Source organism: Garra rufa, chromosome 7, assembly GCF_049309525.1.
Source record: "Garra rufa chromosome 7, GarRuf1.0, whole genome shotgun sequence".
In the NCBI taxonomy this organism is placed as follows: Eukaryota; Metazoa; Chordata; class Actinopteri; order Cypriniformes; family Cyprinidae; genus Garra; species Garra rufa.
The window spans coordinates 39,307,614-39,324,331 of NC_133367.1; the positions used below are offsets into that span (position 1 = coordinate 39,307,614).

A 16,718-nucleotide genomic window follows, 5' to 3' on the forward strand; every position below is an offset into this window, starting at 1 on the left:
TCATTATCACTTCTTGGAGTTTGTCAGAATTAGTGGGGTTTTGTTTGTCCACCCGCCTCTTGAGGATTGACCACAAGTTCTCAATGGGATTAAGATCTGGGGAGTTTCCAGACCGTGGACCCAAAATGTCAATGTTTTGGTCCCCGAGCCACTTAGTTATCACTTTTGCCTTATGGCACGGTGCTCCATCGTGCTGGAAAATGTATTGTTCTTCACCAAACTGTTGTTGGATTGTTGGAAGAAGTTGCTGTTGGAGGGTGTTTTGGTGCCATTCGTTATTCATGGCTGTGTTTTTGGGCAAAATTGTGAGTGAGCCCTCTCCCTTGGATAAGAAGCAACCCCACACATGAATGGTCTCAGGATGCTTTACTTTTGGCATGACACAGGACTGATGGTAGCGCTCACCTTTTCTTCTCCGGACAAGCCTTTTTCCAGATGCCCCAAACAATCGGAAAGAGGCTTCATCGGAGAATATGACTTTGCCTCAGTCCTCAGCAGTCCTTGGTGTAGATGTACAGACGTGGCTTCTTTGCTGCCCTTCTTGACACCAGGACATCTTCCAAAAGTCTTGGCCTCACTGTGCGTGCAGATGCGCTCACACCTGCCTGCTGCCATTCCTGAGCAAGTTCTGCACAGGTGGCACTCCGATCCCGCAGCTGAATCCTCTTTAGGAGACGATCCTGGCGCTTACTTGACTTTCTTGGACGCCCTGAAGCCTTCTTAACAATGCAGTGGAAAGTTTTTTTCGGGATTAAGAAAATTTTCATGGCAAAGAAGGACTATGCAATTCATCTGATCACTCTTCCTAACATTCTGGAGTGTATGCAAATTGCCATTCTAAAAACTTAAGCAGCAACTTTTCCAATTTCCAATATTTATGTAATTCTCAAAACTTCTGGCCACGACTGTATGAAGCACAGCTCGCACAGAAAACACTTTGAAACCAAGCAGATATATGTTGGTCAACACAGCAAAGTCACATGGCCAACTGAACCCGCTGTGAAATCTGCATGTGAAAGATCTTTTGCAACGTTCCCGATTCTGTGGATTCCTAATTGCTGGAATTGCTGGTCAACAAAAATGTGCAGAGCAACAGTAAATGTGAGCTCACCATTAGTGTTCAAACAATATGGAAAATAATTGGTGGGTCTTCCTTTCTAGAAGTCATGCCCACCCAAGAATCAATAGGTGTGTTCAAATGGTGCACACATCTCAGAACACTAACTGTTTATAGCAACCAGACCTTGTAATGGCAGCTGCAGTAATGCAAGACTTTACAGATTAGCGATTAGCTCTTTTATTGAGAAGGTGGGACTATTCCACCATATTGTGTGTTGCACTTTCTCCCATTCATAAGTAATAGGAATGCACATCTTTGTATAAGTTACATTTTTGGCAGCGCTGCGCAGAACTATCGGTATACGACATCAAAGTACTGCGAGAGCGATTCAAAAGCTTACGTAGTGCCTGCTCCCTATAGCTCTCGCGGTACTTTGATGTCATACCTATATGTCTGCACAGCACCGCTTCAAGTCGAACACACCAAATAATTTGTGTATATCTATGCCTATTAGTGTGGGCTCACTGGATATACCCTGGAAAAGAGACAGCATAGAACAATGTAGAGCAGTTTAACTCCAGAATCCAATCTGATCCGGTTAAGGTACTTAATTTTTACAGGTGGATCAGTTTGGTTTGACCACAGATGCCGTGCTAAAACTCAATCAACATAACTCTATGAATATTGAAATATCAGTTGGCCATCCTTAAAGGAGAAGTTCACTTTCAGAACAAAAAATTACAGATAATTTACTCATCTCCTTGTCATCCAAAATGTTTATCTATTTTTTTCTTCAGCTGTAAAGAAATTTCAGGATTTCTCTCCATATAGTGGTCTTCTATGGTGCCCACAAATTTGAACGTATGAAATGCAAAGGGCTTCAAAGGGCTCTAAATCAGTGGTTCTCAATCCTGGTCCTGGGGGACCCCTGCTCTGCACATTTTGCATGTCTCCCTTATTTAACACACCTGACTGAGATCATTAGCTTATTAGTTCAGTTCATGGATCTCTCTCCTCATGAGGTGATGATCTCAATCAGGTGTGTTAAATAAGGGAGACATGCAAAATGTGTAGAGCAGGGGTCCCCCAGGACCAGGATTGAGAACCACTGCTCTAAATGATCCCAGCCAAGAAAGTCCACTATGTAGAGAGAAATCCCGAAATGTTTTCCTTAAAAAAACATAATTTCTTTACGACTGAAGAAAGAAAGACAAGAACATCTTGGATGACAAGGGGGTGAGTAAATTATCTGTATTTTTTTTTTTTTTTTTTTTTTTTTTTTGTTCTAGAAGTGAATTTCTCCTTTGAGGTGTGGTGAAATTTCAAGGGTGTATGAAATTACTGGATTTTGTCAATAAAAGTGTTTGGAGCACCAGTAAATGTGACCTTACCTTTAGTGTTAAAAAAAGAGTTCAGAATAGTTTGATATGGAAAATAATTTGGAGGCGTGGTTTCCTTTCCAGAAGGGGAGGGGCTTGAACTAAGACACACCCACAAATAATCAGTCGGGTTTTATATATACATAGTAATGCTATTAGCAGCATGAATTACATTAATGCTCCTTCAAATTTTTAAAAATAAATGTGGCACATAAAGTCTCAGTAGCATCACTAAATAATTGTGTTTCCTTTCCATCAGGTGTGGAATTCGTACTTCAGTCTGGCAGTGTTGTTTATCAACCAGCCCAGTCTACAGCTGGAGACTCTGACACCAGCCAAGCGGAAGAAGGTCTTTGACAAGTAAGATTTCAACCTGCTCATTCACACACTGTCATTGTTTCTAAATGCATGTAGATTGTAATGTTTTTCCTCCACAGGCTTTCATTGTAAATGCATTTTGCAAGGAACCAAGGGACAGCAATCCAAATTACTTCACAAATGTCATGTCACAAATGCTGTCAGCAGAGCTTAAGTTGTATTTAACCCAGATACTCCTTTAAATATGAAACAAATAATAACTAGAGTATTGTAGCAAGGGCTAATCCATTTTAAATCCATTCAGAGTACATGCGACATCTCTTTGTATTCCGTTTTTCCTGGCTAGTGCTCCCTCCTTTTGTTGTTATCCATTAGATCTGCATCTCATGGTTAATAGATACCTGTTCCTTTAGCTATTGGTCTAACACGTATACACAAAAAAGCCTTAGAAGCAGAAATACATGCAAGACTGCTCTACGGAATGCAAGATAGATGATCACCCTGTGAGTTTGTTAGGAGGGTCGATTCATCTCTCTGCTTCTCCCTTTATGTCTGTAATCTTCAGCGCAGCGTGTAGCTGTTCTTCTGAGTCTAGTATGTTTAATAAATGTTTGTTTGTCATCTTAGATTCTTGTTACAGGTTTAGAAGAGTTTTTGTGTGTTTTCGTTGTCTTTGCAGGTATGGTGATATGAGGGTCATGATGGCTTATGAGCTGTTTAGCATGTGGCAGAATTTGGGTGAGTGTTTTGATTCTCTCTCTGTCTTCCGACTCTGTTTCATTCTCTTTTCCTGCATTTCTCTGCACACGCACAGACAGAAATACAAACACAAACATTCCTCTAGAAAAGCAGTACTGACCTCTAGAGGTGGAAGAAGACACTGCACTGCAGAATTTACTTTGTAACCACCATAAGGTGTTGCTGCAACTTTGGACATTTTTTATGTCAGAGGGTTTTTCATTATTAACATTATTAAAAATAACAGGTTTCAGATTCTTCCTGTTATATAAAGCTCACTCACTTTGTTAAATAACCCCAGGCTTCAGGCTTGAACAATGAAGATCAAATAATCACGATTTGCTTGGTTTGGCTGCAGGTGAGAATAAGATCCACTTCATACCTGGAATGATTGGCCCATTTTTGGGTGTGACGCTTGTACCGCAAAATGAGGTCCGAAATATAATGATCCCCATCTTCCACGATATGATGGACTGGGAACAGAGAAAGAACGGCAACTTCAAACAGGTCCATTATACTTGCTTCTGCTTTTCTGTCTTTTCTTGGCTATTTTTTCTGTTTCTATTAACCTGAATTATGTTCCAGAAAAACAAAAGTACATGTTTATGATTTATTTTCACTCTAAATGTAATTATATTTCATTTATGATGTCCCTTACAATAAACTATGTATGTGCAGTGCCTTTGCGAAAGTATTCATACCCCTTCATTTTTTTTCACATTTTGTTACGTTGATGTTAAACTGCTTTAAATTAATTTTTTCCCCACATCAATCTACACTCCATACACCATAATGGCAAAGCAAAAACAGGTTTTAAACATTTATTAAAAATAAAAAGCTTAAACGATTTAATTGCATTCATACCCTTATCTGGGGCAGTTGAAATTTAGCTCAGGAACATTCATATTGCTTGTAGATGTTACTACACTTTGAGTGAAGTTAACCTTTGGCAAATTAATTTCAATAGTTTAGGGCACACACATCTCAATAAAAGGTCTAACAGCTGAAAATGCATATCAAAGCAAAAAAAACAAAAACAATCCTGAGTTAAAAAAAACAAACAAACACAAGATTGCATCAAGCCAAAGAAGAAAATCTGCTGCATTGAAGGTTCACAGAAGCATGTAGTCTCTATTACCCTTAATGGAAGAAGTTTGAAACAACCACAACTCTTCCTAGAGCTGGCCAAACTGAGCAATTGATGGAGACCTTGGTTAGAGTGTTGACCAGGAACCTGATGGTCACTCTAGTTGAGCTCCATGATCATATATGCAGTTGGGAGAAACAAACAGAAGGAAAACATCTCTGCCACACCGATCAGTGAAGATACATGAAAACCCACTTGGAAGTTGCAAAAAAGCACCTAAAGGACCCTCAGACTGTGAGAAACCAGATTCTGTGGTCTGCTGAACCTCAATTCCAAGCATCATGTTTAAAGAAAACCAGTAACTGCTCATCACCTGCAGAGAACAATCCCAAAAGTTAAGTGTGGTGGTAGCAGCCTTATACTGTGGGGCTGGTTTTTCAGTGGCAGGGACTGAGGGACTCGTCAGAGTAGAAGAAAAGCTCAATGCACCAAAATATAGAAATAGCCTTAATGAAAACCCAGTCCAGAGAATTCAGAACCTGGGCATATAGACAACTCTGTGAATGTCCTTGAGTGGCCCAGCCAGAGGTTGGGATTGAACCCAATCAAACATTTATGGAGAAACCTGAAAGTGTCTGCCAGACCCCATCCAAGCTGACAGAGCTTGAGAGGTGAAGAGGTGAGAAGAATGGAAGATAATTGCCAAATGCTGATGTGCAAATCTTGTTGCATCATACCCAAAAAGACTTGAGGCTGTAAAGGTGCTTCAGCTAAGTACTGAGTTAAGGGTATGAATAGTTATGCAATGTACTTATTTCAGTTTTTTATTTGTAATAAATGTATGAAGTTGTGACAATTCTGTTTTTGCTTTGTCATTATGGTGCATGGAGTGTAGATTGATGTGGAAAAAACGTAATTTAAAACAGTTTACCATAAGCAACATAACAAAACGTGAATAAATTGAAGGGGTATGAAAACTTTCGCATTGGCACTGTATGTTTGTGTATTATTATCATTTCTGGAAAAAGTAACATTGCTTGGCTATTTGGGTGTCACCAAATGTAAAAAAATAATGTTGTTTCCAAAAGCATAATACTTTTGTTACTGTTTTATTATAAGCACATAATTCAGCTCATGTTTACGCTGCAGGTGGAGGCAGAACTGATAGACAAACTGGACAGTCTGGTGTCTGAAGGCAAAGGAGATGAGAATTACAGAGAACTCTTCAGTTTGCTGTAAGTACACAAACACGCGCACACACATTTCCTCTACCTGACACAGACAGCTACACCTCCAGCTGTTTTAGTGCTCTTGTTATAACCTGAGTGTCTCTGATTTGCCTTGTGCTGCGGGATTATTAGAACTCAACTGTTTGGGCCGTACCCCAGGTAAGAGGAAACTAACCCTGTTCAACCTATCAGATGCCACTAAATCGGATCTTCCATTACAAGCCTTTTTACAATCTTTTACCTTCAGTCCATTAAATGCCATTCAGTAATTCTATATAAATGTGTGCCATTCATGTCTAGTCTGCTGGAGAAGATCGAGCAGGAGACCTGGAGGGAGACAGGCGTCTCTTTCGTCACATCCGTCACGCGTCTCATGGAGCGACTGCTGGACTACAGGTAAAACTCTTATTCTAGTGTCTGTGGATAAGTGCGTGTGTAATTTTAGCATTATTTATATATTTTCATCCCTGATAGCACACATATATCATGGAGACGTCTGTTTGATGTCTGCATTTACATCTGTGATTTGGGATAGTGCTTATTAATATTTTGAATTACCTATTTTTGTCTTTTCTATTTATTTTATTTTATTTTATTTTTAGTAACTTTAATGTATCAATGAATGCATCATGTATGAATTACTTTCTTAATTTCAATTACCAAAAACAATTAACAGAGTAGAAGTTGTGTAAAAATCTCTTTGTAAATTGTGCAGAAACCAGCCAGTTTCCAATCGAACTATGAATTTTAACAAGTTCTTTTATTTTTCTTGTGTGCAAATGCATCATATGGCCCATATATGGTCAGTGGGCTTGGCATCTTGCTACATATCTAATGAGACTTCCTGTTTCTTGTGTCGGCAGAGATTGTATGAAAGGTGATGAGACCGAAAACAAGAAGATTGGTTGCACTGTCAATTTGCTGGTGAGTCTTACCATTATTTCAGTTCTCTGTCAGCCTAATATATGCAATGTTGCATTTTTGCAATTACAGTTTTTTTCAGTCGCTAACAAGCGTTTGTCCAAACAGTTGTCACATTTTCAAAACTCTAAACACAATTAGCACAGCATCGGTCTTTTGTGGCCATACCATTTACACATTTCATGTCGTTTTCACCCAATATGCAGTCAGTGAACACATTTCCACAATGGTTACATTTTCTTAACAGACAAGCTATACCTCCCAACAAAATGATGGATTGTTTTTGTAGTATTTACGAATGTTAACACACAACATCCCGCAATAGCAAAAACAATATTCCAAACCTTAGATACAGTATAAAAACCTCTGCTTCTGCAATGATATCAGTTCAAAAACAATTTCAATATCAAAAATATATCTCAGCTGATAATAAACAAACAATTGAATAATTGACACACAGCTGATTTATGTTGGGTAAATTAGGGCCAACCACAGCAGATTCCAGTCTGGCTTAGACTCAGAGGCAGTAATTTTTTCTATTACATTTACACTTATACAGTAAAATGAGGACTTTGAGGAGTGATGTTTTGGAAACAGGGTTGGGGTTAATTCAGGAATGAACTCAACAATTCCAATTCAAAGAAGGAAATGGAATTGGAATTCAACAACAATTACAGGAAACAGAATTGGAATTGAATTGGAATTACAGGAAGTGGAATTCAATTCAGGGAAATTCCACTGAATTCCATTTATTGCTGTTTCTGAGCATCTATGTGTGATTGCATTTAGATACATACATTTTAACTTTATTTATGATGCTTTACAAATACCAAGTAATGTATGAAATAGAGTTGATCAAATGCAAGTAAATAAAAATGAGAACTGTACATTATGAATTAATAATTGAATGACAGTGATGATAAGTTTCTGGATGTACTATACATTCAATATATGTGACCCTGGACCACAAAACCAGTCATAAGGTTAAATTTTACAAAACTGAGATGTATACATCATATGAAAGCTCAATAAATAAGCTTTCTATTGATATATGGTTTGTTAGGATAGGACAATATTTGGCCGAGATACAACTGTTTGAAAATCTGGAATCTGAGGGTGCAAAAAATCTAAATACTGAGAAAATCACCTTTAAAGTTCTCCAAATTAGGTTCTTAACTATGCATATTACTAATCAAAAATTACATTTTGATATATTTACAGTAGGAATTTTACAAAAAATCTTCATGGAACATGATCTTTACTTAATTTCCTAATGATTTTTGGCATAAAAAAAAATCAATAATTTTGACCCATACAATGTATTTTTGGCTATTGCTACAAATATACCCCAGCGACTTAAGACTGGTTTTGTGGTCCAGGGTCACATATGATTAGCACATAATATATGTCTCAACTCACAAAAAAATGAGTCATGTTCATTCATGTATTTCATTCACTTTTTATTGCATCGAATTATTATCATTTCCTGAAATTTGGCATGTGAAATGATCATGCTTAACCAACTAAACATACAGTACTTTGTGTTTCTTTTATATGTTTGTTGTTTATGTGATTTACAATATTTGATGTACTATAAACTAGCAACTCAAGTGGAATTTTTTGGAATTTTTATTTGATTTCAATTCTGTTTCCTGACATTCCAATTCCTAATCCAATTCCATTCCAGGAAGTGAATTGGAATTTACAATTCATTCTCAATTCAATTCATTGCAAGATTGCAGAGATTAGATACAGTAATTTTGTGCTTTTTTTAGACCCCCCCCCCCCCCCCCTTATTTTTTATCTGGGCTTTATTTATTTTTTGTTCAGAATGCTCTTGTGTGTTTCATGGATATTTTGTTCACTGTAAGCAATACAGTAAAACTTTTTCTGTTCTACCATACCATGTTTCTACTGTACCTCCTGTTATAGACAGAAAAAGAAACTTATTTGCTTTTTACTGGAATACTTTTGAATGTGAACATTACTGTACATGTGGACAGACAGTTCCCAACCAAGAAATTTAGTGTCAAAACGGTGGATTGCATATTTTGCATGCAAATACCTGTAAAACTGAAACATAAAAAGTCTATGCAGTTTTTGTAATGCCAACAATAGCCAGTATTTTGAAACCTGGTGTACTTTGATTGACTGCATGTACCTTGTGAAGTGAAAACAAGTGTTATTCTTTGACAGAATAATTTCATTTTGAGTCAGATTTCCAGTGTTTTGGTAAAGTTAGTGTGTGCAGAGAAAGATGTGTTCTATTTTGAAATGAAGAGTTAGTATATATTTAACAAAATGTATTTTTGAGAAGAAAATTATCCATTTGGCCAATTGTGTTTTGTAGGTGCGAGTCTGTGTTAAGAGTTTAGAAAAAGTATCTGAAGTATGGGTAAGCACTTGTTAGCGATTGAAAAAAACTGTAAACAAAGTAACCTCAAGATCATATGATCTCCTTTTGTAGAATTTCTACAAGTCAGAGATTAATAAGGAGGAGATGTACATCCGATATATTCACAAGCTGTGCGACATGCACCTGCAGGCTGAAAACTACACAGGTAAGACACTATTCAGAGTTACTTCACATATACACACTAAAAATCACCCAAAATGTCTTTTTGCATTTAAAAAACATGAGCTGCAGGGCATTGGAATGAAAAAACAATGTGAGTTTGAGAGATGCGTTATTTAAAAGTTAAACTTTATCTCAGTGTCATGTTTTTAGAACACGGTTTAATGCACAAGATGCTGCAAAAGACAAGAACACATATTTATACATTTTACATATTTATATATATTTAAAACCAATGGAAAAGCAGTGCGATGAGGAAAATAATACACATTTTGCGTAAACGGCCCCTTATAGTGCATATAAAGTGTACGTTTTATCACCCTAGACCACAAAACCAGTCATAAGGGTCAAATTTTTTATATTGAGATTCATTATCAAATGAAAGTTGAATAAATAAGCTTTCCATTGATGTATGGTTTGTTAGGATAGGACAATATTTGGCCGAGGATACAACTGTTTGATAATCTGGAATCTGAGGGTGCTAGTTAAAGATATTACTAGTTAAAAAGTAATTTTTTAGATATTTACTGTAGGGAATTTACAAAATATTTTAATGGAACATGATTTACTTAATATCCTAATGATTTTGGCATAAAAGAAAAATCAATAATTCGACCCATACAATGCATTTTTGGCTATTGCGACAAATATTCCCATGCTACTTAAGACTGGTTTTGTGGTCCAGGGTCACATACTTTTTTTCTTGAGAACTGAACCCATGACCTTTGTGTTGCTGGCATCATGCTCTACCACTTAAGCTGAAGGAAGTATATTACACAAGAGATTTCATCTTTTTTAACTGTTGTGTCTCACAGAGGCGGCGTTCACCCTCCTGCTGTACTGGGAGCTGCTCCACTGGGAGGAACGACCCCTCCGAGAGTTCCTGCACTATCCTGCTCAGAGCGAATGGCATCGCAAAGAGGGCCTCTGTCGTAAGGTCATCCACTACTTCAACAAGGGAAAGGTATTTACAAATATTACTTTGTTTCAACAGCATTTTACCATATTTTGGAGTAATTCCTTTAAAATTAAATTAAAAATTGTCTAAGCACAATGATCCTCCTTCGACTTACATTAGAAAGGAGCAAAAGATTGGCTGAAAAAATGGTGGGCGGCTATGGTTGCTAAAGCAGGATTAGTCTATAATGTTTTTAAAGGAAATGGATAATGTACAGACTCCATTCTCACTTTTGTAAATAATCTCAGCCTTACTGCGAACTGCTCTAAGACACTGAAAATCATGAGCGCTTCACATGAAAAGAACAGAGTCTTTATACGATTTGATAAACGCTGTAAAACATATCACCTTCTGAGGCATTATTACACTTAATTAAAAAAGTTACCGGCCAACCGGTGAGTAACGCAGTTTTATAAACTCACCAACTCCAATTTTACTTGGCGAGTCTTAATTTTAGGCCCTGACTCGGCACATATGTGCTACTTCTGACAACAGGACAAATGGATTTGGAATTTCACTTACCCATGTTAAAAGATTTGTTCACTCCTGAAGTAAGATTTCCTGATAATGTACTCACCTGCATGTCATCCAAGATGTTCATGTCTTTCTCGAAACGAAAAGAAATTTAGGTTTTTGAGGAAAACATTCCAGAATTTTTCTCCATATAATGGACTTCAATGGTGGCCAACGGACAAATTGCAGTTTCAATGCAGCTTCAAAGGATTCACAATCCCAGCTGAAGAATAAAGGTCTTACCCAGTGAAATGATCAGTCATTTTCTAAAAAAAAAAAAAAAAATGTATATACTTTATAACCACAAATGCATGTCTTGCTCTAGCTCGACTTTACGCATTACGTAGTCATATTGGAAAGTTCACTTGTGGTTAGTTTTTCATCTGTGTACTTCGGTTCAAAAAGGTGGAGTAGGGTGAAAAACTCCATCTCATTTTCTCCTCCAACTTCAAAATCTTTTTTTTTTTTTTTTTGTAAAGATCGTTTGACTTTCTTTGCACGTTTGCTTTGTAAACACTGGGTCGGTACTTCCGCCTACACTATGTTGGACCTTTTCAGCGTGATTATGTAAAGAGTGAGATATAAAATATATAAATTTGTATTTTTTTTATTTATTTTTTTTAGAAAATGGCCAATCGTTTCACTAGAAAAGACCCTTATTTCTTGACTGGGAGCCCTTTGAGACTGCATTAAATCCGCAGTTTGTACCTCGGAAGCTGTTGATCCCCATTAAAGTCCACTATATGGGGAAAAATCATGGAATGTTTTCCTCAAAAGCCTTAATTTCTTTTCGATTGAAGACATGAACATCTTGGATGACATTGGGGAAAATAAACTCATGAAATTTAAACTCAGGAGTGAACTAACCCTTCAACATTAGCAAGTGAAATTCCAAATCCATTTGTCCTGTTGGAAATAGCACAAATGTGCAAAAAATGTTTTGATTACTTGTTCATAATAAGGTTTGTAATATGTGTTTAGAAAATGGTGTCTAATTTGTCTTTCATTAACATTTTGAACATTAAAAATATAATTGTAATTAGATTTTTCACACAAGAAGATATTTTGATGAACTTTGATAATAAAACAGTAGTCAGTAGCCATTGACTTCCAAAGTGTTTTCTTTTGGCTACACTCTTAAATATAAAGGTGCTTCAAAAGGTTCTTGAAGCGATGCCATAGAAGAACCATTTTTGGTTCCACAAAGAACCATTCAGTCAAAAGTTCTTTAAAGAACCATTTCTTGCTTACCTTTTTTATAATCTGAAGAACCTTTTTTGCCACAAAGAACCTTTTGTGAAACAGAAAGGTTCTTCAGATGTTAAAGTTTCTTTATGGATCCATTTAGACAAAAAGGTTCTTCTATGGCATCGTGAAGCACCTTTATTTTTAAAGAGTGTTCTCCACTCTCCACTACCTGACTGAAATGATAAGAACAAACACCAATGTTGTCAAAAAAAATTTCACCAATTATGAGTTTCTTTCTTCTGTTGAACACACAAGAAGATATTTTCATGAACTTTGATAATAAAACAGTAGTCAGTAGCCACTAATTTCCAAAGTATTTTCTTTTGGCTACACTCTTAAAAATAAAGGTGCTTCAAAAGGTTCTTCAAGCGATGCCATAGAAGAACCTTTTTTGGTTCCGCAAAGAACCATTCAGTCAAAGGTTCTTTAAAGAATCATTTCTTGCTTACCTTTTTATAATCTGAAGAACCTTTTGTGAAACAGAAACATTCTTCAGATGTTAAAGGTTCTTTATGGAACTATTTAGACAAAAAGGTTCTTCTATGGCATCGTGAAGCACCTTTATTTTTAAGAGTGTACCATCAGCTGTTTGGTCAATAAAATTCTTCAAAATATCTTCATTTGTGTACAGAAGAACACGTTTGAAACGGCTTGAGGGTGGGCAAATGAAGACAGTTTTTTTTTTGATGAACTATCCATTTGATTCTCATAAATGTGGCGATGTATGTTCTCGTGTGATGTGGCGTTTCTTCCTCTATAAACCTACCTAAAACTTGTCATGCCAGAACTGATGGGATTTCTTTACCAGAAATGCAGATGTGGTTTTAAATTGCATATGCTGTCCCGTTCTTGTTCTCTTCCCAGTGTTGGGAGTACGGCATCCCGCTGTGTCGTGAACTAGCCTTCCAGTACGAGTCCCTGTACGATTATCAGAGTCTCAGCTGGATACGGGTTGGTGCTTTTTGATGTTCCTTTTTTAAAAATGTGCATATATGAATAGAGATTATATAACAGCACTTTGAGTGGCCCGCACAGCTATTAATGTACTGTTATGTATTATACTCAGAAGGAGGTCATTGCTGTGTGAATATTTAGCTGTTTCTTTCTTTACAGAAAATGGAGGCGGCATATTATGACAACATCATGGAGCAGCAGCGACTAGAGCCGGAGTTCTTCAGAGTGGGATTTTATGGTCGGAAGTTTCCCTTTTTCCTCAGGGTGAGCTATTGTGATATGTACATGCTCTGTTTGTTTGTAATAGTTGTGAGGATTCGATTAACCAATTGATTTTTCATTTAATATAAATATTTAATTAAAAAAAAACACCAGTCAGTTATATAGTATATATTTATTTAAAGATTTTTATTTCTCTCAACACAGAATAAGGAGTTTGTCTGTCGAGGGCATGACTATGAGAGACTTGAAGCCTTTCAGCAAAGAATGCTGGGAGAATTTCCACAAGCTATTGCCATGCAGCACCCAAATCAACCAGATGAAGGGATTTTACAGGGTGATGCCCAGTGTATCCTTCACAATAATAAGATGGGTTTGGGGTCTTTTAACTAAAAGGATATAAGCAAAGTTTGCTTGTTTGTTTGTTTATACTAAATAAATATTGTATTGTACAACAGCGTTTCAGTGCCATGTAAAAAAAAAAACAAACAAAGGTTATGAGATTAAAGTTGTAATATTTTGAGTTGAAATTATGAGACAGTCAAAATATTACTAGAATGCAGTCAAAATACTTTGAGAATGAAGTTGAAAAATTTTGACAATAAAGTAAAAATGATGAGAATGAGGTCAAATTGTTTTGAGAAAATTATGACATTATCAAAATTTTGAGAATAATAATTATAATAATTTCGACTTTATTCTCTAAACATTTTGACTTTATTCCGAAAACATTTTGACTGTATCCTTGAAATTTCAATTTTATTCTCAAAACATTTTGTCTTTATTCTCGAAATATTTTGACTTTATTCTAGAAATTTCAATTTTATTCTCAAAGCATTTCAACTTTATTCTCAAAACGTTTTGCCTTTTTTCTCAAAACATGTTGACTTTATTCTAGAAACATTTTGACTTTATTCTTGAAACCTTTTTACTTTATTCTCGAAATTGTGACTTTATTCTTAAAACATTTCTTAAAAAATTTTCTTGAAAAATTTTCTTGAACATTTTTCTTGAAATTTTTTTTGAAAATATTTTTTTAAATATTTAATTTATTCTTATAATTTCAACTTTATTCTCAAAACATTTTGACTTTTTTTCTCAAAATTGTGACTTTATTCTTAAAATATTTTTACTTTAGTCTCATAATTTCGACTTTACTTTCAAAACATTTTGTCTTTATTCTCAAAATATTTCTACTTCATTCTCGTAATTTCGACTTTATTCTCAAAACATTTTGTCTATATTCTCAAAATATTTTGACTTTATTCTCGTAATTTCGACTTTATTCTCAGAACATTTCTACTTTATTCTCAAAATATTTTAATTTTAATATTATAATTAATATTTTAAAATAAAACGAATTAAATGTAACTAATTAAAATAAACACTTTACTTTAAAAATTCTCATGTAAAAATCTAACTGTAATTTTATGGTTGTCATCATACATTTTTGTTGTCCAGAAGTCTATACCACTTGTAAGTAAAAGAGCAGCTTGAACACTACAAAATATCTTCTTTTGCTTTGCACAGTAAATAAAATAAAATAAAATAAAAAAGTTTTAAAATGACATCCTTTTAAACCTCTTGTTCAAAACATAGTAGTTGTTTTTCCTTCATGCAAAGCTTCATAGACCTCCAGATCTACGCTGTGACTCCAGTTCCAGAAAACATTGATGTGCTGCAGATGGACCGCGTGCCGGACCGCATCAAGAGCTTCTACAGAGTCAATAATGTCCGCCGATTCCGTTATGACCGGCCCTTCCACAAGGGGCTTAAAGACAAGGAAAATGAATTTAAGGTGAATTTTTTATTTGAAGTTCTTCTCTCAGAACATTAGTGGATAAATGGCTTTAACACCAGACGTAGGCTTAAGTTACATCATGTGTGTGTTTTTTCAGAGTCTCTGGATCGAGCGGACCACACTCATCCTCACCCACCCTCTGCCTGGGATCTCCCGCTGGTTTGAGGTGGATAAGCGTGAGCTGGTGGGTGTTTCATCCAAATGAAAGCTGAATATATCATCAACATATAAAATTGACCATTTTAGTCTGCTTATTGAATCCTTGAAACCTCCAATTTAAAATTATACTACCCAAACACTAAACTCAAGATATTAGTCTTATAATTATGTCAATATGTTGTACAGATTTACATTCAGAGAGCCTGTGTTTAACTGATGTATTGCAGATTGAAGTTAGTCCGCTGGAGAACGCCATTTACGTAGTGGAGAACAAGAACCAGGAGCTGCGCACCCTGATCAGTCAGTACCAGCACAAGCAGCTTCACGGAAACATCAACCTGCTCAGCATGTGCCTCAACGGGGTCATCGACGCCGCCGTCAACGGAGGAATCGCCAGATACCAGGAAGTGAGTCCAAATTTGACCATATTCAACTTTGAGGGGTTCTCTTTAGAAACCTCACATTAGCAGAGCTAATTTTTGTTGCCCAACTGAATGAACATCAACCATTCGGTAGTCATCCAAAAGCATAGTTTTGTAATAAGTTGTCGACTGTGTTTTTACGCCAGGCGTTCTTCGACAAAGAGTACATTAGCAGTCACCCAGAGGATACGGAGAAGATCACCCAACTCAAGGATCTGATGCAGGAACAGGTGAACACCTCCAGAAGTTCTTTATTTTAACCACTCAAAAAAGATTTAGAAACATCCAGTAATGGTTCTTACTGAATAAACCACACAGGTTCACATCCTCGGCGTGGGTCTGGCCGTCCACGAGAAACTGGTGCATCCGGAAATGCGTCCCCTGCACAAGAAGCTGATCGACCAGTTCCAGATGATGAGGAGCAGCCTCTGTCATGTGAGACATCGCATTTGCTTCTGAAGAATTTACTGATTCGTCAACAATATTTGAATGTGCTCATTCATTTTCTGCCCCAATAAATCAAAATTTGGATAAAGAGCCCAATAAATAAAAAAATTAAGTTGTTTTCAAGCATAAGACGTTCTACCAACTTGATGCAGAGCTGGGTAGATTACTTAGAAGTTGTAGTCCATTACTGACTACAGATTACATAATGGATTATGTAAATTAGGTTACTTACTTTAGGTAATGTATTTGGACTACTTTTTAGATTACTTTTAGATTACTTTTTTTTATCTAACTTTGATGACTTCACTCATGCGAGTTTTTAAATATTTGTCCAATCAAATACTTTCTGGAACGAGAATATCCTCGTTTGAGTTCATGAGTCCTGAACAGTTAAACTGCCTGCTGTTCTTCAGAAAAATCCTTCAGGTCCCACAAATTCTTTGGTTTTTCAGCATTTCTGTGTATTTGAACCCTTTTCAACAATGACTGTATGATTTTGAGATCCATCTTTTCACACTGAGGACAACTGAGGGACTCATATGCAACTATTACAGAAGGTTCAAATGCTCACTGATGCTTCAGAAGGAAACACAATGCATTAAGAGCCTACTGTATGAAAAAAAATATGATATTTAGACAAAATTGTGAAAATTTTGAAAAACGTACACATCCTCATTCTGTTTTCACCCC

At 36.2% G+C, this 16,718-nt stretch overlaps 2 protein-coding genes across 2 annotated transcripts in view; one reads left to right on the plus strand and one right to left on the minus strand.

Moving 5' to 3' along the window:
• LOC141338412 (poly(rC)-binding protein 4-like) overlaps positions 1–16,718 on the minus strand; it is a 405,056-nt gene that overhangs the window by 278,238 nt on the left and 110,100 nt on the right. The gene's annotated exons all lie outside the window — the stretch shown is intronic.
• dock3 (dedicator of cytokinesis 3) overlaps positions 1–16,718 on the plus strand; it is a 244,681-nt gene that overhangs the window by 216,787 nt on the left and 11,176 nt on the right. Inside the window, exons 32-48 of the mRNA XM_073844512.1 lie at positions 2,699–2,799; positions 3,437–3,495; positions 3,854–4,002; positions 5,732–5,817; positions 5,944–5,970; positions 6,112–6,207; positions 6,675–6,735; positions 9,200–9,293; positions 10,123–10,271; positions 12,891–12,977; positions 13,140–13,244; positions 13,407–13,548; positions 14,831–14,997; positions 15,098–15,184; positions 15,387–15,566; positions 15,728–15,811; positions 15,900–16,016. Coding sequence (XP_073700613.1) covers positions 2,699–2,799; positions 3,437–3,495; positions 3,854–4,002; positions 5,732–5,817; positions 5,944–5,970; positions 6,112–6,207; positions 6,675–6,735; positions 9,200–9,293; positions 10,123–10,271; positions 12,891–12,977; positions 13,140–13,244; positions 13,407–13,548; positions 14,831–14,997; positions 15,098–15,184; positions 15,387–15,566; positions 15,728–15,811; positions 15,900–16,016 — 1,791 coding nt within the window. The remainder of the gene's footprint in view (positions 1–2,698; positions 2,800–3,436; positions 3,496–3,853; positions 4,003–5,731; positions 5,818–5,943; positions 5,971–6,111; positions 6,208–6,674; positions 6,736–9,199; positions 9,294–10,122; positions 10,272–12,890; positions 12,978–13,139; positions 13,245–13,406; positions 13,549–14,830; positions 14,998–15,097; positions 15,185–15,386; positions 15,567–15,727; positions 15,812–15,899; positions 16,017–16,718) is intronic.